This window comes from Polypterus senegalus, chromosome 11 (genome assembly GCF_016835505.1).
Source record: "Polypterus senegalus isolate Bchr_013 chromosome 11, ASM1683550v1, whole genome shotgun sequence".
Taxonomy (NCBI): Eukaryota; Metazoa; Chordata; class Cladistia; order Polypteriformes; family Polypteridae; genus Polypterus; species Polypterus senegalus.
Window position 1 is genome coordinate 26,276,119 of NC_053164.1, and position 16,374 is coordinate 26,292,492.

Sequence of the window (16,374 nt, forward strand, 5' to 3'; positions counted from 1 at the left end):
ATGGCTTCAGAAAATAAGATGAGAAGAGAGATGCACTAGTATATCCATGATTGTTTCCTGCATTGAGAACAAGGAAAGGATTTAGCTCCCTTCCAGAATGAACTGAAATTTCAAAACTTTTGAAATTTGATCAATCATGTGCTTCTAAGATTTTTATAGCATTTTACAAAGATTCCAAGTATTACTTATAATGGATGCCTTTGTAAACAGTCATTAATAGTCGCTGAAAATGGCTGTGATTGCAAAATATAGGAAGTGGCTAAATATTGCACAAAACTGATGAATTCATCTCTCCATTTTCTGAACTGTTTTTTGATTACAGGAGCAACAAAGGGAATCGTTACTAGAGGATCTGGATTAAGGGCAGCAATCATACTGCAAAGGATCTCAATCTATCACAAAAGTGTAAACAATTACTACATTTCACATCACACCTTGATTATTCTTGGTGGGCGAGACAATGAGAATACATGTCTGGAAACAACTTGTTAAAACTTTTGTAGTGAATAATGAAGAAGTCTACCACTGCAAAGGCTTCAGTCACAGTGCTTCTTCTTAAAACACCAACCCCAAAAAAAATAAGATTCCTCCAGTCAGTGCACTTTAAACCTCCAGGCTCTCTGAAAGAGAGAAAATGAAACTGAACAGAAGACTTGACTCTGAACCACAGTGCATCAAGATTATGGTTCAAGCCATGTATGATGTCTTACCCAGCCCAGCAAATCCACATACCTGTGGTAAGACTGTGTCTCTAATAGGTCCTCCCTTCACTGGAAAGTGCTCACTGGAGCACATCCTCAGTAGCTGCACAGTAGCCCCTCAGTGAGGGCCACTACCTCTGGTGACATGACCAGGTACTCAAGTCAGTAGCAGAGAGCATCTCTAGAGCCATGGATAACAAAAGGATCATTCACAGCCAAAGGGTCTTCACCTTTGTCAAGGCAGGAGAGCAGCCTCAGCCACAGCCTTCAGTAGCACCTGGCCTGCTCACCTCATCATTGGACTGGGGACTGCAAGTAGACTTGGGCAGACAGCTTGAGTTCCTGGACTATGTGGCACCAACTTCTTTGAGGCCAGACATGGTGTTAACATCTGTCTCCTCAAAGCAGGTGCTGATAGTGCAGTTGACATTCCCCTGGGAGGACCACTTTGAAGAGGCTAACAAATAAAAGTGGTCCAAGTACCATGAGCTGGTGGAGCATCGCCAAAGGAGTGACTGTAATGTTCATTGTGAGCCAATTGAGGTGGGGTGTAGAGGCTCTGCTGGCCACTTTTTATGCAAGGTCTGCACCCTGCTTGGCATCACAGGAGCTGCAAAAAGGAGAACATAAAGTCCACCATAGAGGCAGCAGAGAGGGCCTCCGGGTGGCTTTGGATCAGGAGGTCTGAACTGTGGGCTATTGTTGCTGGGACACAATCCAGGACCTGATCGAGGGAATATGATGTTGTGAGACCCAAAACACCTGATGACCTAAGGAAACATCACTGATGATGTGCACCAGCGCATCCTTAGGGGTATATAGGGTGGTCCAGATCTAATGATGCAATTTTTATTACGCTATAACGTATTAAGTTTATTACATAGAAAATCACCTGAAAAATCCCAGACCATCGAGAAGTGTGTGAACTGACGACATGAAGAATTGTCTTCGCGCCGAACTGGAATCGTTCCTGCATAGATCAAAGTCATCCAGATGATCTGGATCTGCACAATTAGATCTGGACCACCCTGTATTTCATCTAAAAAAAACGAAACTGAGAGAAAAAAAAGGTGAAATGGTTGTTATTATTTCAGGAGCTCATTAGCACTAGGTAAGTGAAGCTTAATGATTAATTAGTATATTGAAATGAGCACAGCGACAGAAGACACACACACACGTAGACATCAGCTCCTCTCACTTGAGACATGCTATTGGCTGCTACAGCATTTTTCTGTCATTTTGACAATTGCATCACAAAGTCTAGATAAGCATTGTGGTCTGTGAATATACAACATGTTAAAACACTGCAGTTTTATTCTGGCAGATCATCCTTGCATTTCCAACTAAGATAGATAGATAGATAGATAGATAGATAGATAGATAGATAGATAGATAGATAGATAGATAGATAGATGAGTATATACACACACACACTATGGTTTGAACACACACAAGAATGACTAAAACGGGAGAAGAATTTAAAAAGAAAGAAAATAAAACTTTTGCCTTAGTAGTCCTAGTCCCATTGAGGCACTAGACAGGTATATAGCTGTTGGTATAAAGGACCCCCAGTAGTGTTTCTTGAATATTTCACTGGCTGAAAGTCCTCAGTGACATTGTGAGAGAGAGAGTATGTGCAGCATTGTTCATAATGGCACTCAGTTTTTGTATGGAATGATTACAATAAATCCAATAAAATGATACAAAATATAATGGCATTCAGTTTTGTCTTCATTCTCACCTTTGCTAATACCTCCAGGGGATCCAGAGTGCATCCCATAACTGAGCCTGCATTTTTAATTAGCTTGTTAAGTTGGTGGGCCCCTGTTAGAGTGATATTACCGGCCCAGCACACCAGAGTGTAAAACATTGCAGTGACCATCACAGAGTGTGAAGATGTGAAGGATGTCACTTCTCTTAACAGCAATCTTTTCCATCTCCTTATGACAAGTTGTGACTCATTTTTTACTTCAAACACATATTATACAATTCACATTTTCACAAACAGAACGGCCTATTCTTTCAACCTTACATCGAGTCCTGTGCTATCATTGTAAATGAACAACAGAAAGAGCACAGCACTTGCTACAATGCACTGTTTACTTTTACCAGTAGAGTTTATTTATGTCTTTGAATACCAATTTATATTCTAATTTTACATAAATGCAACAGGTTAAGTTCATTTTTAACACATGCAATGTGTTCTCTGTACACGTGAGAGGTATTTATAGGAGTCTTTTTGGCTGTAGATCATTTACTGACATCAGAAGCTTGCTCTCTGTTAGATTGAGTTGCCAGCTCATAAAACATTCCCAGCCCAAGATCAGCTCAAAACCTGCATAGTGACACTAGACCAATACCGGATGTATACAAACTAATACATGATGGTTGGGTTGAGGGGTCCTGCTCTGAGATTTGAGAGTGACAGAATGAGAAAATACCATTGAAGAGCAGGTGGGGCAGGCGTCCCACAGAGATTTGAGACTGATAAAGAAGGTATAAGGGTCCAAAGAGCAGGGGAGGGAGTTGAAAAAAAAAAAAAACCCTAAAATGTGTTCTTTTAAAAATAGAAGACCAAAAAACTTAAATTGTACCAGGAGCAAGAAAAACAGATTAAGAATTAGATCTGCATTTTGAAGAATGCTGCTTACTTATTACATAATGTCTACGTTATTCTTTACTTTTTGGACTGCCATAGAATGTCATTGATAGGGTTGCCAGATTAGAAAATTAGAAATGAATGAATGGCTGGATTAGTTTTTAAGTTAGAAAAAAAGTGGCCATGGCAAGTAATAACAACACGCTTTGTGGACAGTCACTGTATGATGCAATGCTGATACAGAACTGCACAGCAGGGCGGCTGGAGAGCAAAACGGTAAGAGTGTCCTCAGCCAACCATAGCAACTGAACAAGTTGCAAACAGGCAGCAAACACTCATTTCCTCGTTACATTTGGGTTATTTTCATCAAGAAAATCTGAGAAAAGAAAGTATAATTACTTATAAAGCTACAACTAAGTGCTGTAAGAAGGTAGTAAAATATATTTGTATTACGAAATTTGAAAATGAACTAAATATGGGACATTTGGGTGTCCCTGAAAGGTCAGTATGGGACAGGGGACAAAACTGTCAAATATAGGACATGTCCTGTATATAAGGGACATCTGGCAACCCTAGTTATTGAGTGCATACGGATTTATTCTTATTTACTTTTTTGATATTTCAATTATTAATACATATTTTTGATCCAATATGTTGTTTTTTTGGCCATTTTTTCTTTAACCTCTTGTAAAGCACCTTGAGAGATACACTGTTATTATTGTTAACAAATATAGTTCAGCCAAATAAATCAGAAAAAGTAATATTTTACTCTCAGTCTGTATGTCTGGCACCCAGTTTAAAGTGCTCTACAATAACAATGCGACACAACTGTTCCAAGAAGGCCATTTTGGACAGTGGCAATGAAGGGAGGTTAGGTGGTCTGTTTATTAGCAGAACGTCCCGTCTATAGCTGACCTTGCAATTTCCAGTTTATGATATCAACCACTTGATAATAGAGCAAAAGGACAAAAAACAAACAAACAAAGACAAGAGGAACTAAAATGCAAGTAGAAGATTGCCTGTGTCATTCAGGATTGACTTTAAAATACTGCTTATGGTTTATAAAGCCTTAAATTATCTCGCTCCATCTTATATATCGGAATGCCTGACATCTTATATTCCAAATCGTAACCTTAGATCTTCAAATGAGTGTCTCCTTAGAATTCCAAAAGCTAAACTTAAAAGAAGTGGTTAGGCGGCCTTCTGCTGTTATACACCTAAAATCTGGAATAGCCTGCCAATAGGAATTCGCCAGGCTGATACAGTAGAGCACTTTAAAACACTGCTGAAAACACATTACTTTAACATGGCCTTCTCATAACTTCAATTTAATCTTAATTTAACTTAATCCTGATACTCTGTATGTTCAATTCTTCATAATAACTATTCATGGTGGCTCTAAAATCCATACTGACCCCTACTCTCTCTTCTGTTTCTTTTTCCGGTTTCTTTGTGGTGGCGGCCTGCGCCACCACCACCTACTCAAAGCATCATGATGCACCAACATTGATGGACTAAAAACCAGAAGTCTACGTGACCATCATCATCAGGTCCTTCCATGAAAACCCTAAATACAAAGAGGACTGTTTGATTTATGTTAGGTAGATTGCCCAGAGGGGACTGGGCGGTCTCGTGGTCTGGAACCCCTACAGATTTTATTTTTTTCCAGCTGTTGGAGTTTTTTTTTTTTTTCTGTCCACCCTGGCCATCGGACCTTACTTATTCTATGTTAATTAATGTTGACTTATGTTTATCTTTTATTGTGTCTTCTATTTTCTATTCATTTTGTAAAGCACTTTGAGCTACATTTTTTGTATGAATATGTGCTATATAAATAAATGTTGATTGATTGATTGATTGATGAAAACTAAGTTTTAAACTATTGGACTAAATCACTACAGTAGTAGGGTAATTAAATAGTAAAAATGTTTACAGGGTGGAAACCTGGAAGAGAAGTAGTTTTGAATTGTTATCTCTAATGTTGATACTTTGGGTTATCTTAGTTTTTATCAGTCCTCTTTATTTTATTTTCAATTAAGCACTTTTTATATTTCTTGATCGATCCAATACTTAATACTTCATCAGAAGGACTGCTAGAAAGCAATTAAAATAATAATATATAAAATAACATTATCAAGCCTAATTTATCAAATTTTGATTCATTATCTGCTAGAGTCAATTCTGACAACATCAAACTGTTAGATGTGCCAGTTTTTTTCATTTCAATTTAATTTATTTTTTTAAAGCAAAGTATAAATTTTACAAATTACTAAATACAGAAATAATGTACATGAATGCAGAAATTTGTTGGAATAAACAGAAAATGAAGTAGAAAGTAATTAACATAAATAGAAACCAACAATTTTGCCCATTATTTAATTGTTGAACTATAGCCATGGGCACGGTGGCGCACTGGGTAGCGCTGTTGCCTTGCAGTATGGAGATCCGGGTTTGCTACCTGGGTCCTCCCTACATGGAGTTTGCCTGTTCTCCCCGTGTCTGCGTGGGTTTCCTCTCACAGTCCAAAGACATGCAAGTTAGGTGCATTGGCGATCCTAAATTGTCACTAGTGTGGTCTGGGTGTGTGTGTGTGTGTGTGTGTGTGTGTGTGCCCTGCGGTGGGCTGGCGCCCTGCCCGGGGTTTGTTTCCTGCCTTGCACCCTGTGTTGGCTGGGATTGGCTCCAGCAGACCCCGTGACCCTGTGTTAGGAAATAGCAGGTTGGGTAATGACAGACTGACTGATGACTATGGGCACTTGACAATAGAGGGGAGGAAAATAAAAACTCCAGTCAGTATCATCCCTGGAGAGAATAAACCTTTTGCAGAGTTCACAGTCAATAGTAAGAGATACAGTCAGAGTCCTGGAGACCTTAACCATCTAGCTGCCCACCCCTTTCTGGTCACTCCATTGTAGAGTCTGAGCTGTGTTGTCCAACCGGATGAAAAAAATCTTCCCATCTGATGATTCCAATGCTCCCAAAATGTTTGTATCAGAATAATTAATTTCGATATAGCTTCATATATATAAGTATACACATACACATATCTGTAATAAATTGTGTATATATATATATATATATATATATATATATATATATATATATATATTTTTTTAACTAAAATTCCATAGCTACAGCCTCAAAATGCTTGTAGCCTTATTTGATTAATAACTGGAAGTGCATTTGTAAAGTTTGTATGCTGCCTTGTGTTCAAATAGCTTACCTTCGAGGACTCCTGCTTCTTCTTACAGTCTGAAAACACTGTGGTAATGTTAAAGGGGCCAATCATATGTTTTGTAATATGGACTTATTTGTACTCCTCACATCATGATCTGTTGTGCTTTCAGTTCTTCACTACAAATGACAGTCTGTTTTGTGATAACACTAATAGATGAGTGTATTATTCATATTTCATTTCAGGCAATATCTAACAACACTAAGCACATTTTTGTTGATATTCAATTAAAGAGATTACTGGTGCTGTTTAACATTTTCATGGTAATGTGCTTTTTAGGAAAAGAAGAATGCAAACATTTCAAGGTAAAGTCTATTTGACTAGCAATGCTGATATTTAAGGTGTGTGTGTCAGAGAAGTGTTGGGTATTGGTTAGACATGCATATCTTCACACAACAAAAAACTGGAATAGGTGCCAGGTTGGTTGTATAAATGAATATAATTTAAAAAGGCAATTTGTTTATTTTGTCGGTCCCTCCTTAACAGATTTACAAAGCATGGTTTGTGACATGATGCCCCATGTAAAATAATATATATATATATATATATACACACTCACACTAGCTCAAAGGTGTTACACCTCTCCTTGCCATGAATCGCTGTTGATTACTCTTTTTTGCATTAAATGATATCATTTGAAAGGCACTATTATATTTTCTTAGAGCACTGGCAAAATTTTATGAGCCTGAGTGTAAACCAAATACTAAACTTTTAATAGGCTCTGGTAAGCCTTCAAAAGGTTATAACTTGATTTTTCCACTTTTGCAAAATTTTCGTCAGTTCATTTCAGTGTACAACAATATAGGCATTAAACATTCATGGACCTGATAAAAAATTCTTAATCAGATTTATAATTATAATTGCAATTTTTGAGCAAAGGCAAATATATTTTTTAATTTGAATGTCAAACAGACATTTCGCTGTTCGTACCAATATGTTTTGACACATTTGACGTGAAGGCAGCTCCATGAATTTCTAGGTGTTTATGTGTGTATTTAACAACCACAACAGTGTTCACTTTAGGAATTTAGGAATCAGCATTTTAATGGAAAACAACTGCACTCTTAATTAGCTGTTTTGTGGCATCAGGTGTGGCTTTGCTTCCTTACTATGTAACATACTTCTCACATGATGCTTAGAACATTTAAAAGACTGAGCCCCTGCCAGCTCAATTGCTCATTTTTCTGTCCTCTCTTCCACAGACTTGCATCTGCCCCAGCCACTGCTTCTGAGCCACTGAACCTGCTTGGCGAAGAAGACTTTGTGTTCTTTTAAGCTGAATGGTGGAGCTGGAGTATGATGTTTACCAGTTGCTACCAGTGCGCTTGTGTGCTAGTCATAAACTCCTGTTTAACTTCCCGTTTCCTGAGCAAATCTACAACCCAAGCTTGACAATATCTCAGAAAAGGAGTGGAATGCAGCCATGTATAGAATACATTCTAGCTCCATATACGCAAAGTCATTCAACTTAAAATCTTCCATCAGATCACATTTATTTAATTTAAAAATATCCAAAATGTATCCAGGTGAAGGTCCAAACTTTGCAAATTGCAATCTAGCCCCAGCCTCACTGGGTCCCATATTTTGGAATTGCATCAAATTATCATAATTTTGGACAAAAATCTTTGAATGCTTTGTCACGCACTTGCACATAGGGAGCCGTGGAAAGACCCGATGAGCCGCGTATCACATCGGGCCAGGGGATCAAGGCGAGGCACTAACCTTTCTTTCTTTTGTTCCCACAGAAAGACAGATTCAACGCCACCATAAAGTCCTGGATGCCTGGAAAACCACACGTAGCCAATTCCATATTCCATCCCTTCCTGGTCCCACTGTGATGACATCACTCCTCCCACACACCATTTCGGTTCCCTTCCAGCATGCCATTCAATTTCCGGTCCCTCCTTATTTAAGTTCCCCCCTGCAACTGAGACTGTGAGATGCAATGACCTGTAGTCAGAGCATAGCGCACGTGAATACTAATATTGGATTTTTTTGTTCTTTACAGTATACGGGGCTGGAAACCCCAAAACTTGATCTGTCTTTGTCTCATTATTACAGCTTATTAAACAACCTTGGTGTCACAATCACTCCTAACCCACTAACCAATGTATTTTGTATACTCCCAGATGGGCTTAAAGTGGAGAAGGACAAATGGATTGTACACTTATCATGCTCAACTGGAAGAACCCCAACCTACCTTTTATAAAATTACTGAGTAACTGATGTTTTAATTATTTTAAATTGGAAAAAATCAAATTCTCACATAGAGGATCTGTTCAAAAGTTTTTTATTTCAATATGGCAAGATCTAATTAATAACAATTCAGAATAAGCATTTTTATTTGAGAAAAGTACATTCTCCCTTCTTTGTTGCTTTTAAAGATTTGCTCTTGCTGTTGGCTCTCCCATTTCTTTCGCCTGGGGGTTGCATTCAGTTTTGTTAAGTTCGACTTGATTGTAGGTAATGTTATCTTCTTCATTGTATACAGTGAGTTAGAGTTGATCATTTGGAATGTTATTTTGTTCAAATAGACTTAAAAAACAAAATAAAATAATATATAATTTGAAACAGTCATTGTGTATGGAAGCCCAGTTTTTCACAGAATTTTCCTCCTTCCTTCCACTTCACAGCTTGATGCTTTGTCTTTTTCCTGTCTATGGCACCTCCCCTTCTTGTTTCTTCAATCCATGCTGTTGCTCAGTGGTGCTATCTACAATGGTCATTTGGTCAAGTATCCCTCAGACATGCCACTGAGTGATTTTTATTCTGCCAGCACTGCACTGCATTTTAGCATAGTATACTCAGTATTGTATTATTACAGACAATTAGGGAGAAATAAAAAAAAAAAAGAATTTCGGTTGGCTGATTTTTCGTCTTCTACAAAGATACCAAGTTTAAATTAATGTCTGTCAAAGCATTTCTGGGCATTTCGGTCTTCTATTTTAGGGGTGAGTTTACCCCTAAATATTAATATAACAAAATGTCCTTTTCTTAGAGGATACATAATGGCCTAGATGTGCCATCCTTCACAATGTTAAACACTTCAAACACATCACCTCTTAATGATCAGGCTCAGCTCCATCAGTCTGTTCTTGTAGTTCATACGTTTTCAGTTCCAGGCTCTGCCTGGTCCCACTCCACCTCATAGCCTGTTGCATGAATTTTAGGTACATCCCTTTAGTCTGACACTCCATGCGTGTTCCCTATTTGCTTCAGTGTGTATAAAAGGTTATCAGTCCAGCTATAATTATTTATTACTCTTAGTTTTCTTTGAGAAAAGTAGAGAATAATACTACTATAAGGAAAAGAAAAACCAAGAAAGAACACAATAAATGAACCTTATTTGAATGTTTGAGTCTTGTGCCCAGTTGTTGTCACGAGGAGTGTTTGCACATTCTTCCTGTGTGAGTTTTCATCAAATTACAATATTGTGATATTCACCTTAACTCCCAAAGACGTTCTTCTTGGGTGTGTGGGAGAATGGGGTTTTGGGATGGATGGGCACCCAAGACAGGATTGGGCTCCGCTAGAACCTGAATTGGATGTAAGGACTTGCTAAGTTATGAATGTTACATTTAGAACACTGCCAAAATAGAAATCAGCTCTCTCAAAACCCTGAACTGTAAAATGGATGAATGTTTATATAATAACAAAATAAAATAAAAGTCTGAAAATCTTAAAATTACAGCAGTGGTCTCAAACTCTGGTCCTGGAGGGCCGCAGTGTGTAGCGGTCAGAAGCCGCTAAGATTCACACCGTCGTGAAAGACGGTGATTTATTTATTTTATATGAGGATTATCAGGGACAACCCCAGCCTTCGAACGACACACACACACTACAGAGACAAAGAAAACGCACTGGGAACTTAAACGATAAAAAAGTATAATGAAATTAAATTAACTAAATCAAAACAATAATACCACCCCTGATCCCTTCGGCGATATTACAATTAACAGATAAACACGACAAACACGCACTAAAGTCCATGTATGAAATGATCAGCGGTGAAGTTATGTCCAGTGATTTGTATGAAGCGAGGGAAATGGAAAAACACAGTCCTACCGGTAATTGCTGAAGTATGATGACCGATGAATGGTTCAGGAGCGCTCCTTCTTCCGTGAAAGCCAATGAATCCAGACAACGTCCACAGCAACAGTAAACAGGTAGACAAATGATTCCAGACCCCAACAAACAATACAATCCAGGACACGAAGATGTAAAGCAGGAAAACGACAGGCAGTTCAACAGATAGGACAAGCACCAAACAAACAAGAAGAAAACTTTTTTCTCCCTTCGACCCCTGCCCTCCTTTTAAACCCCTCTGGCCACCTTTGCCCCCAACAGCCCCTGCAAGGACTGCTGGGAGATGCAGTTCTAACCAATGGTAGCACTGCTACAAGTGGCTGCAGGTTTTCATTCTAACCCTTTTCTTAAATAGTGACCTGTTTTTGCTGCTAATTAACTTCTTTTAAAATTTATTTTAATTGACATGTTCTTGAAGACTTAGACCCCCTCAATTGTTTATTTTTCCTGAATTAGCAGTCAAACAATAATAAGATACAAAATGAGCCAAAACCGGACCAGCAACCTTTGTCCATCACACCATATCTGAAAATAAAGAAAGTTGAAGGTCTCAGGAATGCTGATCTGCTCAGGTCCACAAAACATTTTAATAGTGCTCTTAGAAAAGAGAACATCAATAATTTTGGAAATATATGCCATTGCACAATGAGAGCAGCAACAAGCCATGGAATTAAAGAATTGGTTTAATTAACAACAAGAAATGGCTCCTAATTAAGCAACTGCTTGGAGTTTGAGACCTTGACTTAGTTGGTCTTCTGTTGGCTCACTCACTTCACATTTTATTTCTGTTTAAGGAAAGAAATGAAGCAATTCAGAAGAACAATGAAGAAATATAGGGGAACAAATCTTTAAAAACAAGTCAATGAAAATGAAAGGAAAAGGAATTAATTAGCAGCAAAAACCAGTCACCAATTAAGAATAGGGTTAGAATGAAAACCTGCAGCCACAGCGGCCCTCCAGGATTGGAGTTTGAGACCACTGAATTACAGGAATGTTCAAGTCCACATAAGAAAAAAAATACACAGAGTTTTTCAATTCCAGGTATCCAGGCACACAGAGGACACATCATATATGTTATCATACTTTTGTGGTCAGTTAAATTATTGTACTGTCCTTGGTTCTTATGTTCCTAACTTTTCACAATAATGTTTTTCTAACCCCTCCCATTCTCAACTGAATATCCCCATTAAGTAAATAACCATGTATTCATCTAAATTATATTTTTGTAAAACTGCAAAGCTCCAAGACTAAAGTATGGATTTAATCTTTTTAAATGAAACCTCACGGTAAAAACAGAATTAGCATCAAATTGTCTTCCAGAATCAACAATTATAGCTCACATTTACTCACATTCTCCCGTTAAGTTAACGGGGACTGACAACAAATTTATAACCTTTTGGAAGTTTTAGAAAAGAACTGGCACCAGGCAGGAGGCTGATAGTTTCAGGATCCTCAGGGAAATGAAATGAGAAGTTTTGTAGAAGAGTCGAGAAAAACAGGAAGAGCTCCATCCGGGCCAGACCCTCACCTGCACAGGAACGCTTCCCTGTGAAATGAAACATCTCAAAATCAGGAGGTACAGGACAGTTTAACGATTTCCAGGAACATTCTGAGACACAGCTGATCACCTTTTCAAAATGGATGAGGTCTGATCTCTTATTTAAGCTGATCAATCCCCTAAACTGTATGTTTTGCACGGAGATAAGAGTTTAAATTGGACAATATCCTTTTGGGGAGGCTAGAGACTACACTTGCTGGGATAGACTCCAGCTTCCCCACAATGCTGTGCAGGATAAAGCTAGTTTAGACAATGAATGAGTGACTATTTGGCAAGCATTTACAGGTTGAATAAAAATTAAGAATTCAGATGTGCCCCAAAATATTTACTTACATCAAATATTTGCTTAAAATGAAAAGATTTTTTGTCACCCATACATTAATTTGTTTAGATTGCAGTGGAACAAAACAAAAACTGTTTGAAAATAACTAATGGCTGGGACAAAATTAATGGAATCCATCTGAAGTTATAAGAAATAATTGTCTTATTGTGATCCTTCAAAGAGACTAATGCCTTGCAATGATTATTGTTTGTATTCTCAATCTTAGAATCACTCATTCGGCCAGTTTAAATTGCAAAAACAGCTCACTCAACTGCTTTCCGTCACACTAAACATAGAAAAGAGCCGAATAAACAGAGGCAAGACAAACAATAAAATCGAAGCATGGTCAACATAAAGGTTACACGATCATCTCTAAAGAGCTCCAAATTTGTGACCAAATGTATATAGCACATTCTTCACTGTGTACAGGAAGGGTATTTTCAAAAATTCACAGTCAAAATGCACAAAGAACATATTGCTAAACAGTTCAACATTCACACATGATCAAACTACATTAAAGTACACAATACAGTTTAGCATTTTTAAGTTTATCAGCAGGTCAAAACTCACAGCTTCAATGACCTAGATCAGACCTGGGAATTTTACAGCCCACGGGACTACCTTTGACCGGCCCATGTGAGTTCGTATTAAAAGTGTAGCAACATCTATAACTTTGTGATAGGCGCATGAAATACAATCACACGGCTTTTATTTTGAAGGCCACTATTGTTTTTCTTAATTATCAGTGCGCTTATGCACTTCAGCGAATGTGTTGAACAGCTTCCAAGAAATTAGCTCTCAGCCCTTAAATATGTCAGCTAACGTTAAAAAAAAGAAAAATTGACGCAGAATGTAGAGTTTTTAAACAAGGCGTGGACTTCTAAATATTTATTTGCTGAAATCAAAGGTAAAGCTGTGTGCTTAGTATGTGGAGAACATATAGCGGTGTTTAAGGAATACACTTTGAATCGCCATTACGAGAGTAAACACGGAGAAAAATACAAGAATTTCAGTGATGCAGAGTGAGCACGAGCATTGGAAAATTTGCTAGCTAAACTGCAAAAGCAACAAGGATTTTTTACAAAGCTCCACTCATCCAGGGATGCAGCAGTCATGACCAGCTTTGTAATATCCCACAAAATTGCAAGATACAGTAAGCCATTCTCTGATGGGGAGTTTATCAAAGACTGTTTGGTGGAGTCTTCAGCACTAATATTCCCTGAGAAAAAAGTCGCGTTTGCAAATGTGTCTCGCTCGAGGTGCACCGTAACGAGGCGAGTCGAGAACATCACGGGGAATTTGGAGCTTCAACTGCAAAAGAAAATGGAAAATTTGGTCTCGTTTTTCTTGGCTCTGGACGAGAGCTGTGACGTCCGTGATACAGCCCAGTTACTTATCTTTGTACGTGGATTAACGAAAGACTTTGTGATGACGGAGGAGCTGGCAGCTATGCAGCCAATGAAAGGGACTACAACGGGGAGGGATTTTTTCACAGAGCTAAATTCATCCATGGACACACTGGGACTAAAATGGGACAAACTGGTAGGTGTTACAACCGATGGCTGTCCAAATCTGACGGGGAAAAATGTTGGACTTTTGAGACGGATGCAAGATAAAGTAACTGAAATTAACCCAGAACAGAAATTGATATTTTTGCATTGTATCATTCATCAGGAGATGTTGTGCAAGTCAGTGCTAAAAATTAGCCATGTTGTTGATGTTGTAACTAAAATAGTTAATTTCATCAGGGCAAGAGCACTGAATCACAGACCGTTTGTTTCACTGTTAGAGGAGCATAAAAGTGAACATAGTGACATAGGCTACCAGACAGCTGTGAGATGGCTCAGCCTTGGCAAGGTGCTTAAAAGAGTATGGGACCTGAGAGCAGAGATTCAGGAGTTTTGTGAAAAGAAAGACAAGGACATTCTAGAGCTCTCAGATGCACACTGGATTGCAGATCTGGCCTTTTCTGTGAATGAACTAAATACCAAGCTGCAAGGCAAGGGCCTCGTTGCACACGAAATGTATAGCTTGGTGACAGCTTTCATGAGAAAGTTGAACTTTCTTTCAAGTCAATTAGAGGGCAACATTCTCACTCACATGCCAACACTGAAAGAAGTCACACTATCAGCTGATCACCTCCACAAGTATTCATCCATGTTAGGGGCACTGCATGGTGAGTTTTCAAGAAGATTTGAAGACTTCAAAACAGTTGAGAGTGAAATGCACATGATTTCTTCTCCCTTTACTTATAGTGTGGATAATGCACCCAGTGATGTCCATCTTGAACTCATTGATCTGCAGTCTGATAATCTACTGGCCAAGCATTTTAAGTCAGTATCACTGGTAGAGTTTTATTCCCCTCTGAAAGAGGAAATTTTCTCACACTTGAGGAGACATGCTCAGAGAATGTTGGTTCTCTTTGGATCTACCTACATCTGTGAACAAACATTCTAAGTGATGAAGTTTAACAAATCCAGATATAGATCCTCTCTCAGCGATGATCACTTGTGTGCTGTCCCTCGCATATCCACCTCAGATATTCAACCTGACTTCAGTGCACTTGTTCAAGCCCAAAACAGGATAGATTTCTCTCACTGAACACCAAAAGAACTGAGGTAAATTAATGTGATGTTGGTCTTTTAAAACTAGTTAATAAAGTTATGTTGCTTTAAATGCTGCAAAAAATGCACATTTTCTAAATTGTTTTTATAAATGTTCCTTAAATAGTGCAATAATTCTGTGCTCCATACTTGTTTGATTGACTGTTTGATTTACTGTAAGTTAATGCTTCTATTTTACGTTAAGTTATGATGCTAGTTTTTTTAAACATTGCAAAAGTTGAAATTTTCTAAACTGTTTTTGGGACTGTTCATTAAATAGAATTTATTTATATATATATATATATATATATATATATATATATATATATATATATATATATATATATATATATATATATATATATATATACTGCTCAAAAGAATTAAAGGAACACTTTTTAATCAGAGTATAGCATAAAGTCAATGAAACTTATGGGATATTAATCTGGTCAGTTAAGTAGCAGAGGGGTTGTTAATCAGTTTCAGCTGCTGTGGTGTTAATGAAATTAACAACAGATGCACTAGAGGGGCAACAATGAGATGACCCCCAAAACAGGAATGGTTTAACAGGTGGAGGCCACTGACATTTTTCCCTCCTCATCTTTTCTGACTGTTTCTTCACTAGTTTTGCATTTGGCTACAGTCAGTGTCACTACTGGTAGCATGAGGCGATACCTGGACCCTACAGAGGTTGCACAGGTAGTCCAACTTCTCCAGGATGGCACATCAATACGTGTCATTGCCAGAAGGTTTGCTGTGTCTCCTGCACAGTCTCAAGGGCATGGAGGAGATTCTAGGAGACAAGCAGTTACTCTAGGAGAGCTGGAGAGGGCCATAGAAGGTCCATAACCCATCAGCAGGACCAGTATCTGCTCCTTTGGGCAAGGAGGAACAGGATGAGCACTGCCAGAGCCCTACAAAATGACCTCCAGCAGGCCACTGGTGTGAATGTCTCTGACCAAACAACCAGAAAGACTTCATGAGGGTGACCCAAGGGCCCCATGTCCTCTAATGGGCCCTGAGCTCACTGCCCAGCAGCATGCAGCTCGATTGGCATTCGCCATAGAATACCAGAATTGGCAGATGCACCACTGGTGCCCTGTGCTTTTTACAGATGAGAGCAGGTTCACCCTGAGCACGTGACACAAGTGAAAGGGTCTGGAGAAGCCATGGAGAACATTATGCTGCCTGTAACATCATTCAGCATGAGCAGTTTGGTGGTGGGTTAATGATTGTCTGGGGAGGCATATCCATGGAGGGTCACACAGAC

General features: G+C 38.5%; 1 protein-coding gene across 2 annotated transcripts in view; it reads right to left on the reverse strand.

Moving 5' to 3' along the window:
- Positions 1-11,552: 11,552 nt before the first annotated feature.
- Positions 11,553-16,374, reverse strand: part of LOC120538760 (cytochrome P450 2B4-like) — a 45,291-nt gene continuing 40,469 nt past the window's right edge. For both annotated transcript variants that reach the window (XM_039768215.1, XM_039768216.1), the window contains one exon: positions 11,553-12,167. In XM_039768215.1, the coding sequence (XP_039624149.1) occupies positions 11,986-12,167 (182 nt within the window). In that variant the 3' untranslated portion in view covers positions 11,553-11,985. The remainder of the gene's footprint in view (positions 12,168-16,374) is intronic.